The sequence below is a fragment of the Mesoplodon mirus genome (assembly GCF_964341445.2).
Source record: "Mesoplodon mirus genome assembly, chromosome: 16".
In the NCBI taxonomy this organism is placed as follows: Eukaryota; Metazoa; Chordata; class Mammalia; order Artiodactyla; family Ziphiidae; genus Mesoplodon; species Mesoplodon mirus.
The window spans coordinates 3,560,232-3,588,166 of NC_138992.1; the positions used below are offsets into that span (position 1 = coordinate 3,560,232).

The 27,935-nt window shown below is 57.2% G+C and overlaps 1 protein-coding gene across 2 annotated transcripts in view; it reads left to right on the forward strand.

Annotated features, from left to right (window-relative positions):
- The window catches only part of TRAPPC9 (trafficking protein particle complex subunit 9), a 509,314-nt gene that overhangs the window by 403,779 nt on the left and 77,600 nt on the right, over positions 1-27,935 (forward strand). For both annotated transcript variants that reach the window (XM_082601297.1, XM_082601296.1), the window contains one exon: positions 9,026-9,117. In XM_082601297.1, coding sequence (XP_082457423.1) covers positions 9,026-9,117 — 92 coding nt within the window. The remainder of the gene's footprint in view (positions 1-9,025; positions 9,118-27,935) is intronic.

Here is a 27,935-nt window from a genome sequence, read left to right on the forward strand (position 1 = left end):
GGGTGACCTCATGTGGAGGAGGTGGTGGAGGGCACCTGGCCATCCAGGAGCGGTGAGCACCGGGGGCCTAGTGGTATTTTCAGCCCCAGCTTTCACTGGTTCTGAGGTGAGGTTTACACGCTGGCCCAGCCAGATGAGCTCACGTATTGAATACTGCTTTTTTCCCTTAGATTTACGATACCTGTCTCTTTTCTGTTTATCACTTCCATCATCATCACTGCCATGAAAACCGCCGCTTGCACGGCTCCCGTGTGTCAGTTACTTAGTGTGTTGTCTGCGGGGCGGGGGAAGGGATGCCGGGCAGCGGAGCTGGACATGGGACCAGCGGGCGCTCTGCCCCCGCCTCACCCCTCCCCGCCAGCCGCTGGGTCTCAGCCTCACCCCTCTGTTTCCCGTTCCTCCTCGTGTGGTGGGGGGAGGTGAGGGTACCACGAGGAGCCCCGTCGTGGGGCGCCTGCAGGACCAGCGCCCTCCCCGCCGTCAGGCCTGCCCCCGTCACACCTGGGGCTTCGATCCTTATTCTGCGCAGGACGAAGGACTCCTCACAGAGACCTGTCCTGAAGCCCGCCCTCTTCCCTTGCCTGTCCCTTGTGCCACCTCAGCGTGGTGACTTTGAAAGGGAACGTCCTCCCGAGCGCTCCCATCTGGCAGGAGGAGCTTGCCTGGGGGTGACGTCGGTGGGGCTCCTGGGGGCGGGGAGGGGCGGCCTGTCCGCGCATTCCGGGTAAACACGCCCTTGTTGTCCATTCTTCTTCTAACCTTCTTCTTCCCTCCAGCTGCCACTGTTGGACCATTTTTACTGAAATTGGGAAACCTTAATACAGCCGACCCTCCCGGAACTCTGTCAGTAACAGGTTACTAGTAGCCCCCGCATGTGACCCAGTGACCGTCTGCATTTGCCTTTGGGCTGGGACCAAAGATGCGGCACCGTTGGGGGCCGGAGCCCCGGCTCCAAAGGTCTGGCTGTCTCCTGCATCCGGCAGGGACGTGGTGACCTCTCAGGCCCGTGTCTCCATCTGTTCAGCACGGTGAGGACTCCTGCTCCGGGGTTGCCGGTTGCCATTAGGGTCAGTTCTAATAACCGTATCTGCCCTTCTGATCCCGTACCGGGTGCCAGACAGGACATTAGCACTTTCCCTCAAACCTACAAAACAGGTAATACCTACCCCTTTTTAAGAAGTAAATAAGTAAATTTTGGAAATTAAGTAACTCACCTGAGATGGTGCCGGGAGCTGGAGAACCAGGATCCCAGGACGCGTGTTATTTTCCTGTTGACTGAAGTCAACCTGAAGTGAGGCCTCACCCTCGTGGTGCCGTCACGGCCCCTGACCCTGGGGTGTGTCAGTACAGGGGACACACTTCCTTCTGGAAGACCCGGCGCTGCTCAGGTGACCCAGCCTCAGGTGAGGCTTCTCCTGGACGGGGGACGCTGAGCCAGACCTCCCCCACGACTGTCCCCCGGCATCCTTACCTCCACCTCTGCTGGGGCCTGCCTGAAAGGGGCTGGGTTGGCAGTTCTGACAGTCACCCAGAGCGTCTGGTCTGGGGACGGATGGAAGCTGACCGTATCTGTTTTCACTTTCCACGGTAATTCAGAGACGGAGAAACAAGCATCAGCATTGGAGCAGGTGTGGGTCGTCCTTTATCGTTGGCCTCACGTGTTCCATCTTCCACAGAGCCCTCTCTGCCCCCTCTGCCATCTGGCCCCGGCTGGAACTGCCCCTCCTCTGGGGTCCTGCAGTTCTCAGTGCTTAACTCCTGTTTGGAATACAGCTTACAGAGCACGGGAAAGTTTGTTTTCTTCCCAGGACTGTCTCCCTTGCCAGGCTGTGCTGTTCTTGAGGTCAGGTCGTATCAGCAGCTATTTCCTGATGACCTGCGATGTGCTGCGGTTTGTGCCTGGCACCGGGGACGCTGCGGTGAGCAGGATCGGGTGTGGACTCTGCCCGATGGAGCACGAGCGTGTGCTCTCTTCCCTGCCCCGGTGCTGCCTGCAATCCTTCCCTGTAGCTACTGAAACCTTTTGGTGTATCCGTGGTTTGCATTTGATTGATGCAGCCGATGGTCACCAGCTTGGTTGCACTACGCTGAGTGCCGTGATGAACGTAGGAAGGGAGTTTGTAACCAGCAAGATGCGTCGTAGTGGAAGCCCGTCTCCATTTCCAGGGGGCAGCCCCGCGCAGGCTGTCTGCGGTGGAAACAGATGCGGGAGACGCTCGGAGCAAGCTTGTTGTCAGCGCCCCTTCTCGCTTTCCTCGTTTTTGTTGCAAATCTCTCTTCAGAGAGCATTTCAGGGTTTGCTGAGATGCTTGCTGACCTGTTAGAATCCAACCCCACTTAGGTTTCCCGACAAGGACTGGGTGCCCAGTTCAGCTGATCCCCACGAAGCTGGCGGCCTGGACCATCTGGGCTGAGTCTCTGCCAGGTGGTCTGGTCTGGTAAGCACGCGTCTCCCGCCTTCTGTCTGGAGATCGTGTGTAACCATCTGGCTGCTTTGAGGGTGAGGCAGAGGCTCACGGACCCCGGGGGCACAGGGGGCCTTAGGTGCCGAAGAGTCAGCAGCCCAGAGTGGGGGCTGGAATGTCTTCAGGGGACACGGCGGGCACAGAGTCCTTAATAACTGGGAAGCAGGGGGAGGTGGAGAAGTGTGGCTGTTCTCTTGAGAGCATGGCTGTGCCCCCGGAGGGGCTGCCTTCCCAGGACTGACTCGGGCCGTGCCGCTGATGGTGGCGTGTTTGGCCTCACAGACACCGGTGGCCCTCTATAAATCCCAGAAGCGCAACAGCGGCTGTGACATTTGTCATCAGTCTGTACTTGGGGTCAACCCGGTAAGACTCTAGGCACAACGTCCTCAGTTTGGTTGGTCACCACCAGGACAGGCCACCTGGCATACGGCCACACCTGGCTCCTCGGTTTCCGAGACCGCATCCCCGCCAGTGAGGAGACTTTGCCGACAGCCAAGCCCTCCTCCCTTTATAGACTGAGGCGGAGCTTTCGCTGTTCGCACTGGATCGCCTGAGATGGGCTCTCAGCCTCTCTGACCGGCTTCTAGCTAACTCTCAAAGATGCTTCTGATGGAGCGCTGTCTTCTCGTTCCCTGAGAGAAGTTAAGTATTTTTAGATAAGACTCCTTTAAAACAGTGCACTAGGTTTTTCTGGTAGTCATGTTAGGAGAGAGAGTTTTATCTACATGAATGTTAATACAAGTAACTCCCTTTATCGGTACAGCGGATTCCTTGATCATCTTCAGTAACATGCAGGGTTGCATCTTGTATTTGTCTTTAGGGAGTGAGTGTTTACAGCTGTGGGTAATCACTTGGTTAGGCCTTTATTCCTCATAGTGGGGAAGCCGTGCCAGCCCAAGAGAAGCGTTGCTCCCGACCTTCGACCTTCGAGGATGTAGAGTCGCCCTGGCCCTTTAGCCTTCAGGGGACGGAGGGAGTGACGTGGGAGGGACACGTATCTGATTCTTGACTCCCCCGAATCCAAATATGTATGCCTTGAAGTTACTCTGAATGGAGTCAGGGTTTGGCGCACAGAGAGCATAGATTTCAGGTTTGGCTGCGGCTCACGAGAGGGGGGAAGGACTTTTCCCTAGTGTGCAAAGCAAAGTTCCAAATCTGTGTGTGTGTGAGAGAGAGAGAGAGTGAACATGCACACGAATCAACGTGCAGTGTGTTCATGTGATTGGGCGCATGCTGGGCTTTTACACATTCTGTGTGCTTTTGGCATGACAATTATTGTGAGCATGTGTATCTTATATAATAGAATCATAAAATTACAGAGCTTAAGTAACAGCTAACACCTTATGGCACTTACTAGATGCCAGCACTGTTCTGAGCAACTTACCTAGATTTACTCACTTTTTACAAAAGCCCTGTGAAGTAGTTTTTATCCACATTCCACAGATGAGAAACCTGAGGTCCTGTGAGTTTACCTAACTTGTTCCAGGTCACCCAGCTAGTAAGTGGCAGAGCTTGGATTCTCATCCAGCTGTCCGGCTTCAGAGTCTGTGCTCTTATTAGCTCTGTGTTGGGCCAAAGAGCATCTGGTCTCTGCCAAGGCCTTCAGGTTATCCCCATGTTTCAGATGAAGCCAAGGAGACGTAGTGTTCCTCGGGCACGCTGCTGATTGGCACACCTACCCCACAGGGCTCTCTCCATTTTGCCTGCCCTCCATCCTCTGACTCGACTCTTCCCCCCCGGCCAGACTTGCAGCCCCGAACCACGTGCAGACTCTCCCTGGCAGTTCGTGGCGCTGTCCAGGGAGCTGAGCCCAGACAGTGGCAGCCCTGCTGGGATGAGAACAGCCCAGCATCAGCATTCTCCAAGTTCATGAAGCAAATCGGAGGGCAGAGTCATGGGAAAGAGGCTCATTAATCACCTAAAGCAGCCTTTCCATTAGCGTAATTTCTAGTTGTGACAATTTGCTAATTGATTTGAACTGAAGTGGGGCTGGGCTAAGTCCCTGCACCTGGGGTTATCACTCCAGAGCTGGCACATGGGGCGCAGACAGCCCATCTTCCTGGCGGGGGTGGTGCCAAGGTGCAGGCCTGCTCCTCGACGAGCTCCCCACTCTGGAACACTCGCCTGGGGGCCCGTTTAGAAACATCTGCCTCAGCGGCTCTCGCGGTCTGGGTCTCAGTAGACCACTTGTAACAACCAGGTGTTCAGAGCACGGTGCCGCACTCTCCTGTGAGAGGACCCAGGCCTGCCACCCGCCAGGCTGCATGTTCCCCAAGGGAAGTGCTGACTGAACAGTCATTTTTTTCTAGAGCATCAGGCTGGGTCATGGTAAACCTCAGTCCCATACACACAGGCAGGATCTCAAAACCTGCTCCATGGTTTTAAACGGTCCTTTGATTGCAGCGCATGACCGAATATTTCACCGCTAATGGGCTAGCAGAAAGTGAAAGGGAAGGTATTTTATTAACTTTCTGCATTTTCCTAGCATCTGGCGTTGTTTTTAAGATTTGGAAGCAAATACCCATGGTTCCCAAGACTTGTAGAAGATTAACTGAGACAATGTGCATGAAAACGTTTGTAAACAAAAAAGCTCTGCACAAATATTGATTAATTAAATGTAATTAACTGATGGGTGACTAATAATACTAAGGTATCATCCTTGCACAATAGGCTGGGCTTCTTCAAAGTAGGAAGGGGGCTTCCCTGGTGGCGCAGTGGTTGAGAGTCCGCCTGCCGATGCAGGGGACACGGGTTCGTGCCCTGGTCCGGGAAGATCCCACGTGCCGCGGAGCGGCTGGGCCCGTGAGCCATGGCCGCTGAGCCTGCACGTCCGGAGCCTGTGCTCCGCAACGGGAGAGGCCACAACAGTGAGAGGCCCGCGTACTGCAAAAAAAAAAAAAAAAAAAGTAGGAAGGATCGCACCTGGTGGGTCTCCTCATCCCCAGCAGCTACCACAGCCCACGCTGTAGGTATTGATGCCCTGACGTGAATCCAGGCCCACCCACTGGCGGGGAGGAGCTCTGCCCCTGAAACTGAAGGGCTGATTGGATCCCCCCTTCCTGGCTGTGTGGCTTCACAGCCCCGAAGGGGTTTCCTCAACCCGAGGTGGTTGTGAGCACAGTGTGAGATGATCCTTAGGTAGGTACGTGCTCAGTGAGGAGCACTGGGCATTGATGGAGCACCTACTGTGTGCCCGGTTCAGTGCCACTGACCAGGGGCACCGTCCCTTACTCTCCTGGGTTTGGAGCCACAGGCAGCCCTCTGAAGTCTTTCTTACTGGTTTGCAAAAATAAGCAGCCAAGCAGTCGTGACGGCAGAGCTGCCCGCTCATCAGCCCGGCAAGTTTGAGCCAGGGATGGCAGTGGAAGTTTACACTGAGCAAGGGCCAGCCCGCCCTGCGAGGCTCGCCACCTCTGAGAGGCGTGAGTGAACTGTGGTGGCTCCAGGGAGCTCAGCCGTGGCTTTGAGGCAGGAAGTGGCAGGCACAGAGGGCGCTGTGAGAGGAGTGTGTGGCTCCCTGGGGGGAGCCAGAAGCTGCCCGTGGGAGGCTCCAGAGGCAGCGCGAACGTGAGCTGGATGCACTGAGCTGGGCCCTTGAGTTTTCTTAAGTTCCAGGCGCACAGGGGCTGTCGATGATCATTACTTGTGGGTGTGGCTAGGAGACTCGCGAAGCCTGGTTGGCACCCACAGTGGTCTACATTCCCCCTGCTGCAGTGTCACCACCCCTGCCCTCCTAAGGGACAGGAGTATATCTTGGGAGCAAGAACCCATCGGCTGACCTGGAGACTTAATTGCTGCGTCCCAGGTGACTAGGAAGGGCTTGAAGGGGGAGACAGGTACTTCAGCACCACGGAGAGCTCCCCGTGGGCCTCCCTCGGGGCTAGAGGAAGGAGGCTGGCCACCACGCGCCACGCTGGGAGCAGGCGGTGACTCTGCCCCTGGCAGCGCTGGGGTCCTGGCCGGGCCCTGGCCCTGTGCACGGAGGATCCTCGTTTGTCTGGTGGGGATCACGGGTCCTGGCTTCCAGGTTTACTGTGAGGAATCGATAGTGTGTTCATAGTAAAGTGTCTGAAAGCGTGGGCTGCAGCATGGGCTCCAGGGTCAGATGGCCTCAGCCCTGCCACTTCCTAGCTGTGTCTGCTTTCTTGTTATCCCCATGGGCCTGAGTTTCTAAAATCTCTGCAGTGGAAATAACAGTCCCTATCTTAAACCCACCACATTCTCAATTTGAAAATAGTATTAAATTGAGAAGATACATGTTAAGCACTTAGCACGCAGCCTCTCTCATGGGACTCACTTTGGAAATCCCTTTCTAGCAGAAATAATGACAGGAATTATTGTCCTCCTCCTCATTCTTTATTGACCTCTTGCTCCCAATGCCAGAGTCCATGTGTTTAGGAAAGAGAAGCCACTGCCATGTCCGCTGTCCTCACTATAACATTGTAACCTGGGCTGTAAAAGTGGCTGATGGAGCATCTGCATAGCTGACTGCTCAGCCAGGGTCACGTTCCTGTGTCCAGGCTCAGACACAAGACTGTTTTGGTGGCTCGTGGGGCTGAAGGGGAGGGGATGTGCGTGCAGGTAATTAGCTTTACTAGCTCAGCTGTATAATTTTATGGCTCATGTCCGAAAGAAAATGAATACGGAAATATGCTATTGGAATAGTTTCCAAAGCCCCAGTGCCATTTGGCAACTTTGTAATTACTCACATGCTAACTTGCTCTTCTAACTAATCATTTCAAAGGCTCCTCATCCTGGCCGTGTTTGTCAGGCACTATTTCTGTTCTTCAGGCACCAGGGTGCGATCAGCCTCAAAAGCCTGGAATGATTTTTTTTTTTTAACAGGAGGGAGTAATATGCCATATTCTGAAGTCTTAATTTCATACAAGTGAAAATAACCCCCCGAGAGAGTCAGGAAAGAAAACAGGAAGAAACACACACACAGATGTGGCCCCTGCACCACTTACCTGGAATGTTGACTCATGCCAGCATTCATTTAGTCATCAGACAGTGTTCATTGAGCAGCCACGATGATCCAGGCCCTGTTCCAGGCCCCAGAATGAGGGCTCTGCCCTCGCCCAGTTGACAGGCTAGCAGTGAAGCCAGACGATGGAAAACACACACATCTAGTGAGGGTTGCCGAGGGGATGCCGAGAGCCTTCGGAGCAGAGACAGCTCGGAGAGGCCTTCCTAGAGGAGGTGAGGTCTGCGGTCAGAGTTAAAGTATGAGTACAGTGAAGAGGGGGAGGAGGGCAGGGAAAAGCATTTCCAGGCAAAGAGCACAGAAGGTGGAGGGTATGGAGTTCTGAGAGAGTACGCTGTGTTTTGGAAGAATTGAAACAGGGCCAAGGCAGCCAAAGCAGGACCTGGGGCTGGAGAGGCAGGTGGGCGCTCCTGAGCGTCTTGGACGCCAACAGCTTGGCCTGTGCCCTGGTCTGAGGCCCGTTGCCGTGTGCGGCCAGCTGGCTCTCCTGGGCAGCCCTCTTGTCTGAACAGCTTTCCGTGGATGCTCGGCTGGGCCGTTTGAGGGCTGGGCTGTCCCTCTCTGGCCGGAGGGACCCAGGAGCTCTGGTCTTCATTCCCTTGGGGCCTTGGCACCCCTCGCTCCCTGCCCCAGCCCCTTCTACTCTGCCTGTGTGGCTTTATCCCAACCCGGCTGTCCTCAGGCTGGGCAAGTGCAGTGGTCTGTTGCTATATTGTCATCTTTGTTGGAATGTGAGCCTCTCAAGTTCAAGGTTCATGTCCAGTCATTTCAGTGTCCTCAGCGCTTCTCACCATGCCTGTCTTGTTTCAGACACACTCTGTGTTTGTTGAATGCAATTAACTTGCTAATGGAAGAAAGTAATAGGATTTTCCCCCACTTCCTCAGTCACTAGAGAACGTCAGGAATGACATTCTTCCCTTTTGATTGCAACCTAAGTACTGGGGCTTTAATTTGTGTAGGAAAAGGGAGAGAGGTTTATAGATCTCTCTCTGAGGACCACACTGGCTGTTAACATTAGCACCTTGGAGACGTCTATTTTCTGCATTTCTCAACCTAATTTCTTCATACACCGATACTTGCTGAGAGGCCGTATGACTTCCTCGATTATGAACTCGCATGAGTCCGTTTGTAATAATATGTGTAATTACATCAAGATGTATGCGGCAGACGTGAAACCAGCATGAAACCAACATGTGTAGAGAGACGCACTTGGTTGTATTGAACAGTTAAGCCACAGTTTGCATCCTTTTTAGGGAAAACAACCTTCCCTCTTCTTTATTTCCCCCAACAAGAAGAGCTGTCGGATTGAAATTATCCCAGTGGATTTCCCTTCTTCACATAACGGCTCAATTTACCAGATCTGGGGTGGGTGGGGGGAGAGGCCCTTTTGCCACATTTACATACCTGTTTCCCACACACTCAGGTGATATCTTGTGGTTGGTTAGACCATCCCTGGAGAGCAGGGGGACGGTCACCTGCCGTGGGAGGTTTCCCATCTGGGAGTCTGTGGAGAAACTTCTAGAACTTCTCCCCCTGGCCGGGGACTCGGAGGCAGAGTTTTCCTTAACGCGGCTCACCCCTCTCTGAAGCGCACAGGTGAGGCGAGTGTGGAAGGACTCCTGAGCCAGCTGGTCCTGGAGCATCTGCAGCTGGCCCCTCTCCTGTGGGGTGAGTACCGCTCGTCACCGCGGGGGCACACGCTCCTGTTCTCAGAACGCGCAGGCTCGCGCTTGTCGGTGTGTGCTGACGTCACAGAGAGCCGTGGGGGGAGGGAAGCTCACCGCCGTGCCGGCCCGTGCATGTCTACCGAGCTCTGCCCGGGCACAGCCTCGTGAACGGGCTCGCTGCCCTCTGAGCACAGGTGTGGCAGTGACGTGGAGGTGCCCTCGGGGTCCATTTGCTGCGGAGTCTGCCGTCCTCCGTGGGGGCACTTGGTGTCCGCATGGGCGTGTCTTCTGTGGATGTTTCTGCATCTCCGGTGATCAGGGTGTTGGGCGGGAGCAAGGCTGTGGTTAGCTCTGACAGAGTTTGTTTGGTAAACACCCTAACTCAGCCTGGCGCTCAGTCCGCGAGCGGTCGCCCTGAGGCGGCTTCGAGAAAGGGATTTGAACGTTGGCTGCCCATTGCACCTGGAGCTCTCACCCCAGTCTCTGCCTTCCTAAATAGTGGTGAAAAAATTTTGTTGAGAAACTAAATGTAGAATTTTTGTTGAAGTGGGAGTCTTTATTATTCTCTGGAAATGATTCCATCGTGTAATCTATGTTGGGTCAGATGCAAACAGTCTTGTGCATGTACCTTCTTTCTTCTCTTTTTTTTTTTTTTTTTTTTTTTTTCTTTTTGCGATATGCGGGCCTCTCACTGCTGTGGCCTCTCCCGTTGCGGAGCACAGGCTCCGGATGCGCAGGCCCAGCGGCCATGGCTCACGGGCCCAGCCGCTCCGCGGCATATGGGATCCTCCCAGACCGGGGCACGAACCCGTATCCCCTGCATCGGCAGGCGGACTCTCAACCACTGCGCCACCAGGGAGGCCCCCTTCTTTCTTCTCTTTACCCCAGAAACCATTGTAAATTAGTATCTGGTATTTCCTCCACTTAATTAATTAGCTTGACCTCCCCCGTTTGCATGCTAGAGACACAGGAAAATTATCCCAGGGGTCTGAAGAGAAGAGCAGGCCTTCCTCCTGGAGTCCCCTCACTTCCCCTTCAGTTTGTGAGAGCCCCTCGCACTGCCCGGGGGCCGCCCACTCTGCTGGGCTCCCTGCCCCACCCGTGAAGGTTGTCGGGAGTCCTGTGAGGGGCGCTGACACGGCAGCTGTGAGTGGACTGTGTGCTGCCCTGGGGGCTCCTTTCGTGGAAGCCGCCCGCCTCGCTGGTCCAGCCCGAGTGGAAGGAGGCGGGCGGTGTTTCTGCGGAATGTGTCACTGCTTGCACCTCTGGGGGTGTCCCTCACTTTCCTAGTTTGGAATGTCTTGTCTCTTAACGACCTGGGCTCAGCCAGCTACTTCCACCCTGTGTGGCAGCTGAGGAGGATCAGACTCCCAGCCCCAACCAGCCCGAGGAAACACAGTGACACAAAACTTGTATTAAGGCATCATGTCAGTCAGAAGAAATTCCCCAAGGCCCCAGCAGTCTGGGAGTGAGCCCTGGAGGGTCTGACTCATTCCAGAGATTGGGGGTGGGGAGGGTACATTGGGAGAGGTCAGAGGCTCTTGCTGGATTTGCATTGGTCTCCTTGCAGGTGTTTTCCTTGTCACCTGTCACATGCATACCAGTGTGTTGGCAAATAATGTAGGTATTAAAAGATTTTATCCTGGAGAAGATACATGACGTTTTAAACAATAATACCAGGACCTGAAAGGCGTTTCTGCCAGGAGGTCTCACTGGCAGTGTCCGCGGTGCCAGGCAGCTCGGGGCTGCGCTTTTGGGCTCCCAGCAGCATCCCGGGCAGTCCAGTTCCTGTCTTCGAGGCATCCACAGTCCCCAGCTGTCCTAACAGCTAACTGTCCTAACAGCAGTGGCCCTTCCCTGTCCCAGCTCGTCCTGCCGGCCCGTGTCCCCGGGACAAAGCTGGAACACCAGCATCTGGGGTGCAGACGCCTCCCTCCACTCACCCTGTGGCTTCCTCACATCACACAGGGTGCCTCGCAGACCGCTTCCCATCCGTGGGGGGGCTGTGGGAGTCCCCGGGGGGGGGTCACGTCCACTCCCGTGGTGGCCCATCCAAGCAGCCTTGCCTGCCTTTCCTCCGCTTTTCCTCCAAGGCTCAGGTTCCCTTGTGGAACTGTCCCCATACTGCCTAGCCACGTCACCTTTCCCCTGCACCGGCTATCCTTGGCACAGATGCCACGGGTGGCAGCCCGTGTGCGTGCGCCGTGCTCCTGTGTATGTTGGCCATGCCAGCTCTGTGCCCTTGGGCTGGTGGTGCCTTATATTCTTCTTAAAGTGTCCTCTGTCTCGCCATCTGGGATAGAAGCTCCTTGAGTACAGATACAGGATCAGCTTTTCTTATTTCCCCTGATTCATTTGAGAAGATGCTGGAGGGTGTACATACCTGGGTTTTCAGTTTACAAAGTGCTTGCATGTCCATGTTGCATCAGAGCCTTGGAAAGGCCCTGCTGGGGTGATAGCGTCACCGTCCCTGCTCTACAGAGGAGAGCCCTGGGGCACACAGCCAGGCTAAGTGACTTGCCCAAGGTCTCCCGCCCAGGACATCGAATCCAGGCCTCTGACTCCCTCTGCTGTGCTCATCGACTTCCTGCAGCTGCTCCCCTGAGACCTGGTACCTGGCATCAGGCCTGGTGAAAGCAGTGCGCCTTCTGCAGGGAGGGAGTAAGGGCGCCTGCCAAGATCTGGACTTGGGGGTGGGGGACGCCCAGTTCCGCCAGAGAAGAGCAGGTGAGTGGTCAGCATGCTCGGGCCGTCTTCACGCTGAGCCGGGAGGCGGGGGGAGCCCGGGAGGAGGCCCGCGGTTCCAGCTCACTCGCCTCCACCTCCCTGTGGGCTTGGGAGGCAGCTGCCCTGGGCTGGAGTCCCGGCTTTCGTGACCCTAGTGACTCTCTTGACCTGAGGCCTGGGCGGTGGCTGTGAGGACCAGCAGCCAACCCATAACCAACGTCAGCCTGCCTTTCTCTCTTGGCTCCACAAGGCATCTTTTAGGGAACTAAGGCCTGTCCTTGAGTAGTTAAAATCCCAGCCCTGTGCCCCGTGCAGACAGGGGGCTGTGTGTGGCCTGCTGCGGCTGTGCCTGGACGGATGGGTGACCTGGGTGGCATTTCGACTCCCCTTGGCAGGCAGTGCTGTCCCCAGGGCCTTTGATGCCTGAGTCCTGGCGGGGACCCACTGGGCTTCCTGGCAATCCTGGGTAATGCCGCTGTTTCCCCACATCCTGGATTCTGTTTCCAGCCTGCCACGGGGAGAAAGCTGCTCACTGCCCGTGCTGGCGGGCGCCTCCTCGTCTCATCGGCGGCGCACGTATTTTTAGCTGCAGCAGTCAAACCAAAGCTGCAGATGAGCCAGTGCATGCGGCGTGCATGTGGTGGTGGTGGAGTGGGGCGCCTCGGCCTTCCCCAGGTTGGCAGGTTTGCCATCGCAGCCTTTCTCAAAGGCAAAAACACCCTTCCTAGACATGCCAGTGGAGGGTCCACTCAGAACAGGCCTGCTGCTGGAGGCATGAGTGAAGGGTCTGCTTGAATGGGGAGCAGCGCCCTGCCCTGCCCGCCTTCACTGGGTTGGCACTGCAGGCGTTGGGCCGGGCCCAGGTCTCAGCAAGAGCTGAAAGCGACCTTGGAAAGCATCTCATTTATTTATTCTCCCACTTTGCATTAAATTCAGCCAATTCCTGTGGCTTTTTCTCATGGAGAAAATGAGCCAAATGACCTTTTACCTGTGTTTTTGGAAGTGTCTGCCGAGGTAAAGGTCTAGGCTTCAGGTGAGGTTTCTGGCTTCCCGGCCAGAGGAGGGGCCCTAGATCTGTGCTTCCGGCTTCCGTGCTTCTGGCGCTGCCAGCGGGGGAGGCCCCTGGCAGCCTGTCCCTGCTCAGAGGCGTCCCAGCCCAGATCAGACTGAGTTAGGTCTGCTCAGCACACCCGACCGTGGAAGGCAGGCCGGGCAGGAAGAAGGGGCCACTCCGCCCGCGGCTGCATCTCAGGAGGCTGGAGGGACGGTGGGGTCACACAGAGCTTGGTCCTCCCCGATGGGTGGGGTGGTCAGGAGGCGGAGGATGGGAGGGAGCAGGCACTGGCCTTCCCCCTGCACTCGAGGCCCGGCATTAGGGGACTACCTAGGGGCACAGGCGTTTCCCTTTGGTGGGTGGACAAACAGCCCATGGTTCTGACAACTCACCCAAGATCAAGCATCAGGAAGTAGGGCCGGATCTGGGCCCCAGGCTCACCATCCCAGCGGTCCTCGTACCCCGTCCATCGGCTGGCAGAGAGGAGGAGGTGCCTTTCCCTGGTGGTGGGACAGCTGGGTGCCCCGCACCGACTGCCTCCACGGCCTCGCCCGGAGCTGTCCACTGGTCCCTCCGTACAGCTGAGCAGACCGAAGGCCGGGCAGGTCAGGCGGCCTGATTGGGTCTCGTCCAGTCCACGTGGCTCACAGGCGCTGGTGTCTGAGCCAGTCCCACCGCAGCCCAGGAGCCATCAGCAGTGATGGGCACGTGTCTGGACACAGGAGCTCTGGCTTCAGTTGTGGGCCTGCGTGACCCTGGATAAGAGGTTGTGCCCCTGAGTGCTCACTCCCGTCTCCCTCCACAGTCCTTCCCGGGCCGGGCGAGGGTGGAGTGAGGTCCCGAGGGCATGGGCCGTGACTGAGGTGACGCTCTCAGGGGGAGAGCTCATGGGAGCGTGGATGTGGATGGGGCCTCCCAGGCCACCTGGCCTCCCGCATGGGCTCCTGTGATTGCAGGACCAGAACCAGGTTTGCCTCCTCCTTGTCTGTCCCTCTCCCTCAGCCACCACCAGACAGGGCTATTGGCCTCACTGTACTTTACCCGCCATTTTTGTGTCTTACCCACATTATTCAGAATGTGCTAAGTAAGCACAGAGCAGATGCTTAAGGGAGAGTGTTTGAAATTAAGCTGCCCAATTTCTTAGGAAGGAAAAGAGGTCTGGAAGCAAATGTGGGTCAGCTTGGGCTGCCGTGCTAAGAGGCTTTGGGGGAAAATAACTCCTTCCCATTTGAGGAATGGACAAAGGAAGCTGTCCTTTAAAAGACGCTGGCCTTCAGGCCACTTTGAAGCCAGACCTTGAGGCTGACAAGGCAGCTTCCCAGACTCAGCTGCTGACCTTTTCCAGGCGGCCCCTGACAGCATCCTTCTCCCCGAGGCCTTGTCTGGTGATTCGTCACTGGGCGGTTGATCCAGTCCAACAGCTGCAAGAAACCAGCCGAGCGACCTTCACTCTTGGAGATGTCAGCTTTGTCAGAGGATCGGCCCCTTAGCTTGAAACGAGTTCACCAGATCTCCCTTGGTGGTGGAAAATGTAAAGATCCTGGTGGAATAGAAGAATGCAGGGCACCGCCCCGTCTGCCAGAATCACAGCAGATCAGGAAGAACATGGACTTCGGGGCCGTGTGCCCTGGGTCCTCCTCTTCCTCGGGGCCGATGCGTTTCCTTGCAGAACCTTAGTCTCTGGATCTGTAAAGGGACCGCAGTCCCAGTTTATGTGACTGAAGGGAAGGTTAAATGACACAATGTATCCCCAGCATCTCTCGAGCAGGAGTGTGTGGCGCGTTACCTTCTCAACCATAGTGAGCTGTATTGAACAGACAGATCGGCCGAGCTTAGCCATCGTGTCGAGAGCCCCTGGGAACCTAATGGTAAATACACACTTGAACGAGGCTTTACGGCCCCTTTTGTTAAGAGCCGACCACTGCCTGCAGGTGTTTCACCCCCGTCCACCCAAAGCACGCTGATTCTTGCAGAAGAACCCTGATTTCTCAAGGGTGGGGCAAGATTCCATCCTAACAAGGCAGCCGAGGGCGGGGCAGCGAAGTAGACACGATCCCTTCACTCTGTCACAGAGGACGCCAGGGCTCAGAGGCTCAAAGCGTCTGCTCCCAGTCCCCCAGCGTGTAGGTTCCATAGGACGCAAAGCACATCCCCTCCTCTAGTTTGGAGTGGGCAGAAACAGCCACTCCAGGCATGCGTGGAAACCAGCTCTTCCTGACAGCATATGTGGCTTGACAGGAAGTACAGGAGTGCAGCCGTGGGAAGGTGCCAGAGAGCCACTTCCTGCCAGCCTGCAAGATGCCCGCTCTGCCGTGGCCATGTGGTTCCCAGGATCTGCAGGCTGTGGTGTTTATTTTATTGCAGCCTTGTCAAGAAGCAGCTCTAAACGGGGGGGGGGCAGATGGGGGACAGACCCTGCAGCAGGAACCTGCGGCTCTGCCAGAGGCCTGGAGAGAGGCCACCTGCCATGCCAGGGACGGGATCAGTCAGCACTCGCTTCCTGGGCGCATACTGTGAACCCAGCTCTGGGCCTGGAATGGGGTCCAGGGGCATGGGCTGGTAGGAGACTCTGAAGGCCGTGGGTGTAGCCTGGCGTGATGGGAGGAGCTGGGCCTCAGGTGTCCTGAGCTCATGTCCCGGCCTAGCAGGGGACCTTGAGTGTGTCGTGAGGATTGTTGGTACCTCCGTGTGCTCGGGACACAGCAAGGCACAGGAGAGGCTCCTAGCCTGGCTTCGGGGAGCTGACCCTCTTGTGGAGAGACAGACCCTCACTTACCTGCCTGTCACTCACGTAGCTCGGCAGTGCGATGGCACCAAGGCCTGTGGGCGATCGTGGGGCAGGGCGGGAAGGCAGTAGGGGTTGGGTTTCCTGGGGAGGGGCCCGGAGGAGGTAACGTCTGGGCAGAGATGAGAAGAAGAGGCGGGCAGCAGTGCGGGCCTCAGGTTACGGTGCGCCAAGGTCAGGTGCGCTTTCCACGGGGCCGTGTGCCTGGAGCCCGGACGCTGAGGGGCAGCTGGAGACGGGCGAGCTGCAGCCCCTGCGGCCTGGACCGGGGGGCTGGCTGGTACCCTCCTCCAACCGGCTGGGTAGGAGGAGGCCAAGCGCCCACCTTAGCAGGTGCTGAGGCCCCTGGAGAGTCCAGATATGGTGGGGCGTATGTTTCGTAGCAGGAAGACACAGGGGTCCCACTTGTGGCCCGTTTTCCTTGTGAAACAGGAGGGGAGATCATGTCACAGGATAGGATTGGGGCGGTTGTGTCGTGGGTGCTGGAAGTTTGAAGAGTACGGAAGAGTTTACCTGTAGTACAGGGCACGGAAGGAGCTTGGCCGCGGTCAGAACTCATGACGCATACGCTGAATTAATGCAGGAGGAGGAGGAGAGGGAGGGAGGGATGTGGTCAAGAAAGGGGAGGCTTCCATTTCGGGAGGGAGGCGGTCCCAGCAGGAGCCGAGGCTGTTGAGTGCCGCGCCTGACAGACAGAAGCTTCTTCGCTGTCCATCCAAGCTGCCTGGAGTGCGTGGGCAGGGCCGGGAAGGACCAGGCAGCAGGCGGGGGGCCTGGAACAGAGGGGTTTGCCCCGGACTATGTTTCCAGGGGGCTGTGAACATCCGTGCCTCCAGTTCCCAATTCTCCTTCTTCCCCAAACCTGAAACCTTTGGGGGAATGCAGAAGGGTCAGTGCAGACTTTTCAGCGGTGTTTACAGTCAGGGAGACCTGGACACAGCTGGCGTTCAGCAGGCGGGTGGACGTGTGGTTCCGAGGACAGAGGTCAGCCCAGAGGTGGGGCTCCGAGATGGAGCACCGGGCAGGAGTGGGCAGAAGGGACTAGGGAAGCGGCGAGCTGATGACCAAAGCCTGGAGGAGGGGGAGGGGTCCCAGTGGACACATGTGCCCCAGAGCGCTCAGGTGACAAGGCGCTGCCGTGCTCTGTGACCCCCTCTCTTCCTGTCCCTGCACCCGTCATGCCGGGGTTCTGTGCACCAGGCTCCTCCCGGGTGGTTCCGTGGTTCCTGCTCACAGCACCTTACCCCTCCCCCGAGAGACCGACCTCTTTCATTTTGGGGGGTAGTTATTCATGTGGGTGTTTCATCCTCCAACGTAATCTTCCTGAGGTCAGAATTCCCCCTGTCATTTGGCTCCCAGCCCCTCTCCGCGGCTCCTGTGGCTCTGGACACGGACTGTCACTGTCCGTGGTTTCTGAAGTGCAAGTTGGGGCTCGGGGCTGACGTGGGACCTGGTGCTTCCGGGTGTTACAGGCAGGCCGAGCACTGGAAGGTTCACTGCAGACTTGCAAGCACGGGGTCTTCTGGAGGTGGAGACAGCTACAGAAAATTGGAGCTCAGAGGTCACCCTGATGTTTGTGAAATGAACGAACGGCCAGGGGTGGGGAAGGCAGGGCTGCCCTGAGTTGACATTGTGTTCTGATGGCAGTATTTGGTGCGGGATAGATTGGTTTGAATTACCTTGGCTGAGTTTTGTTAAAAATCCATTGGAGCTTCTGAGAACCCACAGGGGGAATGTTGCAGCCTGCATTTCACCCCGGGCGTCCTCCCCCGGCGCCCCCAGCCCCGGTCCCATGCTGGCCTTTTGTGCGAGTAGAGCGGGGGCAGCCACTCTCCTGAAGCACAGAGGCCCATGGCGAGCATCGTCGGGCCACCCAAACGCCTGGCACAGGAGCAAGCCGGCTGCCTGGGCCATGTTGCCTTCCCCCACTCCTGGGAGCCTGTGACAGTCTCATCAGGACCTGGGTCTGCAGGGAGGGTGCTTCATGAGCTTGTTCTGCACTCAAGGAAGACGTGGACCTTTGTCTCAAGCCCGTGTGCGCTTGGTTAATGCCCACGCACAGCCTAGCGGGGCGTCAGCAGCGTCACCGATTCGGTTGTTTGTTCACTCAGCAAGCATCTGTTCAGTGCTGCGGCGTGCACCTGGCGCGGCCTAGACGCTGGAGGCACAGGGATTGCAAAAGGCTTTGTCCTCAGCCACTGACATTCCGCTGAGCAAGTGTGTCAGCTGGGGGCTGGCGGTGGGTGAGTTGTCCTCAAACGGCGCAAAATTACACGCACTGTACGTGGGGATTCGTTTCTCTGGGAACGGGGTCTGTTGTTTTCGTCAGATTTTCAGAAGGTTTTGTGGCCCTACGGGGGTGGGGTGTCTCTACTGAAAGCACTGACGCGGGGCACCCTCCCACCTCCCTTTGCTGCACCTGGAAAACTTAGTCCGTCCTTCAGGGCGCAGCTCAGCGGTCACCCCCTCCCGCCGCGGACCTCAGAGCTCCCTGCGTGAGCTCTGGGAACTCATCCCGCACGTGTCTCCGGTGTCCTCTGGGTCCTGGGCCCAGGCCCTGGCCGGGCTCCCCTCCGACCCACGCATCTTGCTGGCTGCCTGGGGGCGATGCTGGCATCAGGACCCTTCCTGTGGGTGCGAGGCTGACCGCCACAGGCAGCGCTGCCACCAGCCAGGGAGCAGAATCGCCCTCGGTCATTCTCTTTTTCAGACGCGGAACCTGCCAAGCTGTCATTAGGAGGAAGCGTTAATTTCCCTGCTTTCTGAAGCTATGGCACGTTATCACCCGCATGCCTTTTCTATTTCTGGAAGCATGAACTTTATTCTGCAGAAATCCAGCTTTGCTTAGTAAGCAGCAGAAAGCCCTGCTTTCCACTCAATGTCTCTGTGGGTCATGGGGACGGTGAGAGCATTGATGGCCGCTTCTAAGACCGGAAGCGCAGGATGGGCTTGATGACGGGGAGCCGGCGGCTGAAGTTGCCCGTGAGCCCCGAGCCAGGGCTCGGACGTCAGGCCACACAGCCGCGTGGGCCACCTGGGCGTCGGTACAAGTTAGCATCACCTCTTGAGTCTGACTCAGGCCAGTGATCGGGGCACGGGGTTGGGGAGAAGCTCCCGACCCGGGCATTCTCACGCGGTGCTGAGAACGCGGAGCAGTGCCTTGTGTGGGGCTGAGCGGGGAGAACTCATGGAAGCAGTGGCGTGTGAGAGAGGGCTGGAAGTAGCGGTAGGATTTCAGCCCGCGAAAGCGGAGGGAAAGGTTTCGGGCTGGAGGCAGCAGGATGAGCAGGGCCTGGGTGGGCCGGTGAGGTGGGTCCGCGGGGCGAGGGTGCGGGGCTGATGGAGGCGCGGGCTGGGTGCCCGGCGTTCCCGCCCCCGGCTCTCGGCTCCGCCGGCCGGCTCTGGCCTTGGCAAGACCACTGATCTTCCTGACTCTTCAGCGTCCAGGCCCTGCAGATACAGAGGTGTCCCAGGGGTCACATGAACAGGCTGACCTCAGTACAGTGGGTTCCCCCATACGCCCTCCCCCCGCCCCACCCGGGCACTTGTCTCCTCCTGCGGAGTCCCTGCACTTGCCCGGCTGCCTACTGTCCATAGCAGCTGACAGCAGAGCGCAGAGAAAATAAAGAGCAACTGCAGAGTCCGTCACACGTCCTGGAGAAGGTGCAGAATTTCCTGAAGTTGGTGAAATGATCCAGGAGAGCTTCCTTTGGACCCCGAGCCCTGGGCCAAGGAGGACCTGGGGGCAGAGCTGAGAGCTAAGGGTAGGGGGTGAGTGGGCCAGCGCGGGGCTCTCCGGGACGTGCACAGAAATGACCCTCCTGCGCTGCCGCTGCCGCGTGGAGTGAAACCAGCGGGCGCGCTGTGCTCTCATGCACGCGCTCAGAAGAGGGCAGGAAAAGACGATCACAACTTGACTCTTTCTTTGCTCTTCCGAAGACTTAGTACCTCTGGCAAATATAACCTGGGTTGTATTAACTATAACGTAAAATGAACTTGTTTTCATACTTCGTTTCATTTTATTTCCAAAGTAAAGCCTCAGTTTTACCTATTTTCACTATTTGCCGTGACAATTTGGTCCCATTTGTAAGTGGATTCACTTAAAAGTATCCTTTTTTCGAGCCGTTCTCCTCAGCGGGCAAGGCCTCCTGTCCTCAGGACAGCTGCCTGTTCAGTGGCCGGTTGATGGGGTTTGAAAGGCGGCGGGTGGGTCCACGGGCCAGGCCACTTGGGTCTGTGGTGCCTTTGTCTGCGGCTCCCTCCACCCGCCGCAGGCTTCATGGCAGCTGCTAGGCAGGAGCTCACGTCCCCACGGCAGTTTTTCCTGGTGGGAGAAGGGCTTCACCTCTGCCTGGGAGGTGGTAGCCAGCCGAAGGGACCCCACGCCGGCTCCTGACTCTTGTGGGGAGCGGCTGCCAGGCTCCATGGCTTCCCTGGCTGGCCTGTTGCTGTGTGTGGCCATGAGAGGCCCAGGCCCTGGACCCGCATCGGCAGGCAGGTTGGAGTCTCCACTGCCCGGCTCGCCCACTGTGTGGCCTTCAGTCTCCTCAGCTGACAAATGGAGGAAAAGTGGGCACCATCCCTTAGGGTCATGGTCAGGATGCAGTCTGAGGTTGTGTGCAAGTTCTCTTTGGAGACATGGGCAGCAGTGGTGTTTCTCACCCTGCTTCCGTGGCTAAGGCCCCAGCAGCTTCAAATGCCCACTGGGCCCCCGTTGTGCTTAGAATACAGACTCCTCGGGCTTCCCTGGTGGCACAGTGGTTGAGAGTCCGTCTGCCGATGCAGGGGACACGGGTTCGTGCCCCGGTCCGGGAAGATCCCACATGCCGCGGAGCGTCTGGGCCCGTGAGCCATGGCTGCTGAGCCTGCGCGTCCGGAGCCTGTGCTCTGCAACGGGAGAGGCCACAACAGTGAGAGGCCCGCGTACCGCAAAAGAAAGAGAGAAAGAAAGAAAGAATAGACTCCTCCCCAGCAGGGCCTGCCAGGCCTGGTCACCCCTGCTGGCCTCTGGCCTCGCCCCTCTGCCATGCTGACCTATGTCCGAAACCTCGGACGATCATCCCTCCGTGCCTTTTCCTTCTGCCCGGAGTGCCCTGTGCGCCTTCCTGCTCTTCTTTGGAAACGCAGCAAAGGCCCCGCGTCCCCATCTGAGCTGGCGGCCCCTGCCCTGGGCTCCGGAGCATCTTGTCTGACCTTCCACTGCCCTTCCCGCTTCCTCTCACAGGCTGCGAGCCCTCCTGGAGAGCAGAGGTGTGGCTGAGTCATTTGTGACCCCACGCCGGGCACCGCGCCAGATCCGTGATGGTGCTTGGTGCCCGGAGAACATCTGAATGAAAGATGAGTGAAGGAACAGACGGATGAGTGCGTGAGTGGATGAGGCCGCGCTCCTCCACCTTGGCTGGCTCTGCCTGCACTTTCCCTCGACCGCCTCCCCTTTCCTCCGTCAGTCCTTTCAGGCGGCGCCAGGTTTCGACACGGGAAGAAATTAATTCTGAAAGCAAGCCTGTCACATTTACAAATGGAGACCGTGCTCAGACACGGTTAATGCAGTCGCTGTTGAGAAAACAAGCCCGCCCGCCCCCCACCCCCAAGTCCGGTGCTTTGCTGTTGGCCTGCGTTACTGGGGGGAGCCCCGGGGAGGCCACGGTGAACCTCGGGAGGAGCCCTGGCTGCACAGCCTCTCTTGCTAGAGCTCAGGCTGCCATCAGGAGTTGTGGGCTCACTTCCCTGCCTCCTGGTCCCAGAGGAGGGAGGGGGGCGCCCAGGGCTCTCTGAGGGAGGTCTGTCTCCTGGGGGAGCAGAGATGGCTTTGGGACACAGGCCCCTGGGAGGCTTGGCTTTGGTCCTGAGAACGTTCCAGGTAGAGGTGGCTATTGGAAAAGGCACGTTGAGGTGAGGTACTAGGCACATAGCTGCCCCCCAGGTAAGACTCCTCCCCAACCCCCGCCAAGCCAACCTGCGGCCCTGCCCCGTGTCTGCACGCCCCTCTTCCCACAGACCTCCCCAGAGTCCCAAATCTTTGTGGTGCCAAGGGTATGGTGGAAGGGATTCCCACGTTGGAGTGAGGATGGATGAGGTCACCGCTGAGAGAGGGGAGGGGGCCACTGCATGTTCTGAGTCTGAACTGAGTCACTACTTCTCATAGTCACTGTCTTGTTTCATCTTTGATGTAACCCAGGGAGATGGAGAAACCATTCCCATGTTATGGGGAAAAGACTGAAGGACGGGGACTTGGGGAGCTGCGGTCAAGTCAGACAGCGTGTTTGGGCCCAGTTCTGTTGCTCTTCTACCAAGCACACCGCCTCCCAGTTCCCTGGCTCTGTAGGAGGCTGTGCTGGCTGGGCCCGGTGATGTGCAGGGGATGCTTGGAGGTCACCCGAGGGAACTGCCCGTCTTACAGGCTGTATAAACCGTGCATCAGCTGGTGGCCCCAAGGCACAGGGTCAAGCTGGGCCTTCCAGGAGGAGAGTGCTGTTTTCAGGGCAGCTTCTGGGTACCCCACACCTGACGGGGCTTCTCATCAGCCATTCCCTCAGGGAGGGTGCAAGGTACTGGGTTGGCCAGTTCAGAATCACCAACCCCCTGTCTCCTAAGGCTCCTTATTTAGAAGGTCAGGAACAGAGCCCAAGTCTGCGTGTGTAACGGACGGCCAACCTGGTGATGCGGATAAGCCGAGCTGGGGACCCTGCCCCGCACCGTCCTGGATCCCCACGGGACTCGCAGCTTCGGGGACGCCACTGTCATTTGAAGTTGCCAGATCCGAGGCTCAGGGAAGTGACAAGACTTGGCGAGGCACCGGAGCTGGGATGCAGACCCCGCCAGGGCCCCAGAGCCAAGGCTGGCCACCCGGTGACCCAGGGGCCCTGCAGTCACAGCTTGGGATTCTCAGCAGGATTCTCAGGCCTGGAAAGTCCAGCGCCTGCTTCCCAGGTTCCGAGGAGAACCAGTATTGAACCGCTGTCTGCTCACCTCCACGCCCAGTGGCTTCATGGTCCCGATTCAGAATTTCTGGGCCTGATTGTTTGTTTGTCTTTTGATCAGCGGCCCAGCTCCTGGTTACGGGGCAACCGGGTAGGCCCAGTGGTCTTCCAGGCATGTTTGTGAAGGAGGCAAAGTCTCCTGCCTCCCAGAGACACGAACAAATAATGGTTTAATAATTGACGCTTCCACCTCAGAACACCGTGCCAGCTGCATCTGAAGATGATTATCGCCCAGCGGAAGGAGGCAGGAGCCTATCCAGAGCCCAGGGGCCCCGCTGGCAAGGGGGGAGCCAGGTCGGTGTGATTTGCAGGGGGAAGGGGGAGACCAGTGTGCTTCCCAGTGAGGGTCCCAGGGTGCCCAGCACCGGCCTCAGTGCCCACTGGTGCCCCCTTTGCTGGGCTCTTTCAAGACCCACCACTGCCAACGAGTCTTCTGAGAGATTTGAGCAGGAGAGAGAAAGGAGAGAGCAGTTCATGAGAGGAGCGTCTGTTACAACCTGACTGTGTGCCGGGTGTTACGCTGAGCCCTCCTTGTGAAGGAGCTGCTGTGATCCCTGTGACCCTCGTCCCACCAAGGCTCAGAGAGGTTATGACGTTCCTTTTCCAGAGCCACACAGCCGGGAGGTGGAGGAGCCATGTTTGAGTCTTGGTGCCTGGCTAGGCTACCCTTTACTCGGGGCATCCTGTACGCTGGCCGCTGTGCCAGGTGCTCCCACACACCCTCCCCTGCACCAAGGGAAGGTGCGCCGGCAGCACTCCCACCTGGGCACAGCCCGGGTTGCTGAGGGTCGCGTCACTGCCCAAATGGAACGGGACCCCAGCCAGGCCTAGACTGCACTGAGCTCCTAGCTTCTTTCTGGAACTAGAAACGTCATTAATGGCGGCGTCCGAGATCTGAGGCTCCGGGGAGCGGAGCCAGCCCTGTCGAGTCTGACGGGGCTCGACAGAGAAAGAGGTGATCTCGGTGCTGGATGTCGCACACTGTTTGCAGCCTCCTGACCTTGGGGAGCTCTTCCTCGTGCCACCGCACAGTCTCCCCAGAATGTTCACAGTAAACTTATTTTCTGCAACCACTACATATGCTCCAAAATCATTAAGTATGAATATTTCCAATAAGTCCATAGGAAGTCCCTTCCTTTCCTAATTGGTTTGCTCGTTGAACATTCATATCCGGTTTTCTGGCACTCTCCAAGCTTCCCAGCTTGCGTTACCGTGTCGAGGACCCTCTTCTCGCTCTGCTTCCTCTGGAGACCCAGCAGTGGCGTCTGGCCAGACCGGAGCCTGGGGACCTTCTGCAGAGCCGTCCCAGGTGCCCTTCCTCCCAGGATACATTTTCAGGAAATCTGCCTTCTTTTTTTTTTCTTTCTTAAGATTTTTTTTTTTTGATGTGGACCATTTTTTAAAGTTTTTATTGAACTTGTGACACTACTGCTTCTGTTTTCTGTTTTGGTTTTTTGGCCGCGAGGCATATGGGATCTTAGCTCCCCGACCAGGGATCGAACCCACACCCCCTGCATCGGAAGGCAAAGTCTTAACCAGTGGACCACCAGGGAAGTCTCGAGCTACCCTCACACAGCTCCTGGAATCAAGATGGAGGGCAGCTGGTAGCATTTGGGGGTCAGCATTTGTACTCTCTGAGTTGCTCTGGGCCTGAGCGTCTGTTCCTATTGAAAGCAGATGGTAACACGGGGCGGGTATGAGCTTTTGAATCACGCTGACTAAGGTTTGAATCAGGCCAATCTCAGATAAGGTACAATATTCTCTTACCCTGGTACAATGTGCTCCCAGCTCCCACAGTGCCTTGTTCCTGCCTCCCTTTAGGATCTAGTGCCTTGTTGTGTGGACGTTCCTCTACCTACCAACAGGTTAGACCCCTGAAAGTCTGTTCACTAGCCTGTCCCAAAGTAACACCATGTAAGTGACCCACTACATCATCTGTTGGTTGGGGGCTGAGCTGATTGCATTCTCTCCGTTATTTAGCTTCCTTTATTCTCGTGAATGTTCGTAAAGTGAAAGGTGTGGATGGAGGAGCTTCCGCAGTTTGTTTTTACACGCTGGTGTCTCTCTGCGACTGAGAATCCTTTGAAGGAGGGAGGAGGGAGGATATCTTATTCACCTTGGGGCTCCCGTAGCTGCCATGGTTCTTGGCGTGTGACAGGACTTCGATAGGTGATGGTTGGAGAGGTAGACGGGCCTTTGGGCGGGGGGAGACGAGTGCACAGCTGCGTGGTAAATGCTTGGATGGGCCAAGGCACAGTTGGGTGAGCGGGTGGGTGAAGAGCGGAGTGGCTGGACAACTGGTGGGTGGAAAGGATAAAGAGCGCACGCCTGATGGACGGGCGGATAGCTGTGTGCCTCTGCGCGTGTGTGGGGGAGCTGGGTGCCCAACTCACTGTCAGACCAGAAAACCTTCCTCGTGTGACTTACACCCCTTCCGACGGTAACTTTCACGGCCCAGCTTTTGCAGATGGGTTTGGGAGGTATGTTAGAGTCTCGCTCTTTCTTTTCTTTGACAGTTATGGTGACCTGTGATTAAAGCGTGTCACAAGTAACCCCGTTTCTCAGCAGGACAGAGGTGGTGCTCCTCAGGGTACTGCTTCTGGGGGCTGCAGGGAGGAGCCCCTGGGAGTCAGGAGCCCCAGGGTTCAGACTTGGCTGTGCCTCGTGAGACCCGCCCAGCCTGCATGAGTCGTGAATGTGAGACGGTCACCACTGTAATTGGCACGTAGTGAGCACTCAAAAACTCTAGTTTTGGGCTTCCCTGGTGGCGCAGTGGTTGAGAGTCCTCCTGCCGATGCAGGGGACGTGGGTTCGTGCCCCGGTCCGGGAAGATCCCACATGCCGCGGAGCGGCTGGGCCCATGAGCCATGGCCGCTGAGCCTGCGCGTCCGGAGCCTGTGCTCCACAACGGGAGAGGCCACAGCAGTGAGAGGCCCGCGTACCGCAAAAAAAAAAAAAAACAACTCTAGTTTTTCTTCCATCTTCCCCACGTGTAATGTCTACCAGATGGGGTGACGGAGGCTGGAGCACTGTGTCAATGGTTGAGCCTCCGGGGGTTCAGGCTCCGAATAACTGGGCTCGGGGGTCACTGGGGAGCTGGTACAGGAAGCGGGAAGCGGAGGGAAAACCGCTGGAGGCCCGGGCACTTGTGGGCGAGGAGGGGAAGGGCGTACGGTCCCTCAGGCCACGGGCTGCAGACCTTCCCAGGCCCCGTCCCCCAGAGGCCAGGGGTTGCTGGCGCTGAGCCGGGGTGGAGCCAGGCGCTCCGGCAGAGCTGGCCCTGGACGCAGATGGACTCAGAGGGGGTCCCGACAGGGGACCCCGAGGAAGCTCCTTCACCTCCTGGCCAGTTCCAGGAGCAGGTGGTGCCCACCTCACAGGGCAGCGTGGCAGAGGGTGAGGGGCCGCAGCGGCCTCCCCGTATGGAACACGCTCAAAAATGTTCAGCCCCTGGGGATGTGACCACGATCGTATTCACTGTTGTGTTGGGTTGGCTAAAAAGTTCGTTTGGGTTTTTACATAAGGTGTTATCAGGTTACTGAATGCTATATACCGTAATATATAACTGAGACTATATTATCTATTTAATATGGCAAATAATGCGTTTGTATTATAAAACTAGAACAATTATTGGGCAGTTCCCTCGTAGTTATTAAGAAATTCTTAACAAGGAGCACGGTGCAGCTGCAGAGCCGGATCAGAGCGGGTTAGAGCAGACAACTCGACACCCCCATCCCTTCCTGGCTCCCGGCACGCTTCTCTGATACCAGAGCAGGCATGGCTGGCCAGCGGCGAAGATCACCAGCACCCCTGGTCCGCGGTGAAGCTCTTCCCGTGACGGGAGCAGCATCCCCAGCGTGGCCCTATGTCATCTGCTTCCCATTTGCTCTGTGATCCGCGTGGGGCCCCTTGAGTGCGCCCTTGGGGGCCCCAGGAGATCTATCTTTTCCTCAGGGATCCTAGACAAGGGCAGAGGAAAAGAGGCCACCCAGGAACCTCCTGCTGGAGACGGGGGCCAGCGGGCACTGGGCAGGCGTGCCCTTGAGTCCCTCATCAGAGTGGAAGGGGCACTCGCTGAGCCAAGGGAAGGCTACTTAAGGAAAAGAAAATGTCCCAGTGTGTGGCACGGGCACCTGGGTCTGGACTCTTCTGAAACCTCTGATTCACCTAAGCAGGTAGATTTCTATTTCAGGGGCTTGGAGCTATATAAACACACGTACGTATTTATATGGAGAGGGCTGAGTCTATACACTTCTGTGTCTACGTATAGAAAGAGATCCAACTTTAGGCGCGTGTGACATGTGGATTTTGCAGAGATACGTGTGTGTGTGTGTGTTCCATACAGTACATCCTACTTCTCTAACGTCAGTGGAGGATTTTCTTCTCCAGGTTATTTACTAGGTAGTCTATCAACATGTCAGTGGCCCTCTGGTGTGTGTGGGTCTGTGTGCGCGCATACAGGCGTTTCACTTACCTTGTCAATTGTTAGAGGCAATGTGGGCTTCAGATCAGGGAGGCCAGATGATGATGTTTCCTGGGAGGGCTGATGGGCAGCTCGCGGAGTGGGTGCGGCACCCGTCCCTCGCGCGATGCCGACGCGGGCCGGAGCTGCTCACCGGTGGTGCAGTGGCGGTTTGGCGGGCGCCCCAGGGGCCCAGCTGTCGAGCGCGCCGTCAGCTGCTCTGTTCTCATCGCCTGCTTCTGTTCTCTGCCTCCTCCCTCAAAGCCTCTTGAGAAAGCCATTTCCATTGAGTGACCGGCCCGAGAGCTTCCCGGGCAGGCCCTGTGGAGTGGCTGAGACTCTCCACGGGGGACCTTGTTCGCTTCCTGGAGACCAAAGTCCAGGCCCCTTCTTGGTGACAGGGGCCCACGCTGGTGGGCTAGGATGGGCAGTGCTTTGTCGGTGGTGGTCTTTTGTCTTGGAGGGGTCTTTAAATGTGCTCCTCCCCCCGTCGCCTTTGAAGGGAGCACAGGTGCTCACCCTCCTCCCCGAGGTCGTCAGAAGCCGCCATTTCACTGCTTTGCATTTGTATTGAAGGATAACACAGGGCTGAGTGAACGCGACCGCTGGCTGCAGGATCCCGTGAGTGTCTATGTCATTCAGACGGAGTTGGTCCATTGATTCCATTCCTCGTCCAGGATGAACATTGGTTCCGTTCTTTTCTCACCTCAGGGCTTCTAGGTGTTGATGGAAGAGTGTTTGTACTGCGTGTGTTTCTCCTTCTCAGAAACTGCTTTTTTTTTTTTTTCTTGTTCACCACGAGCCACATTCA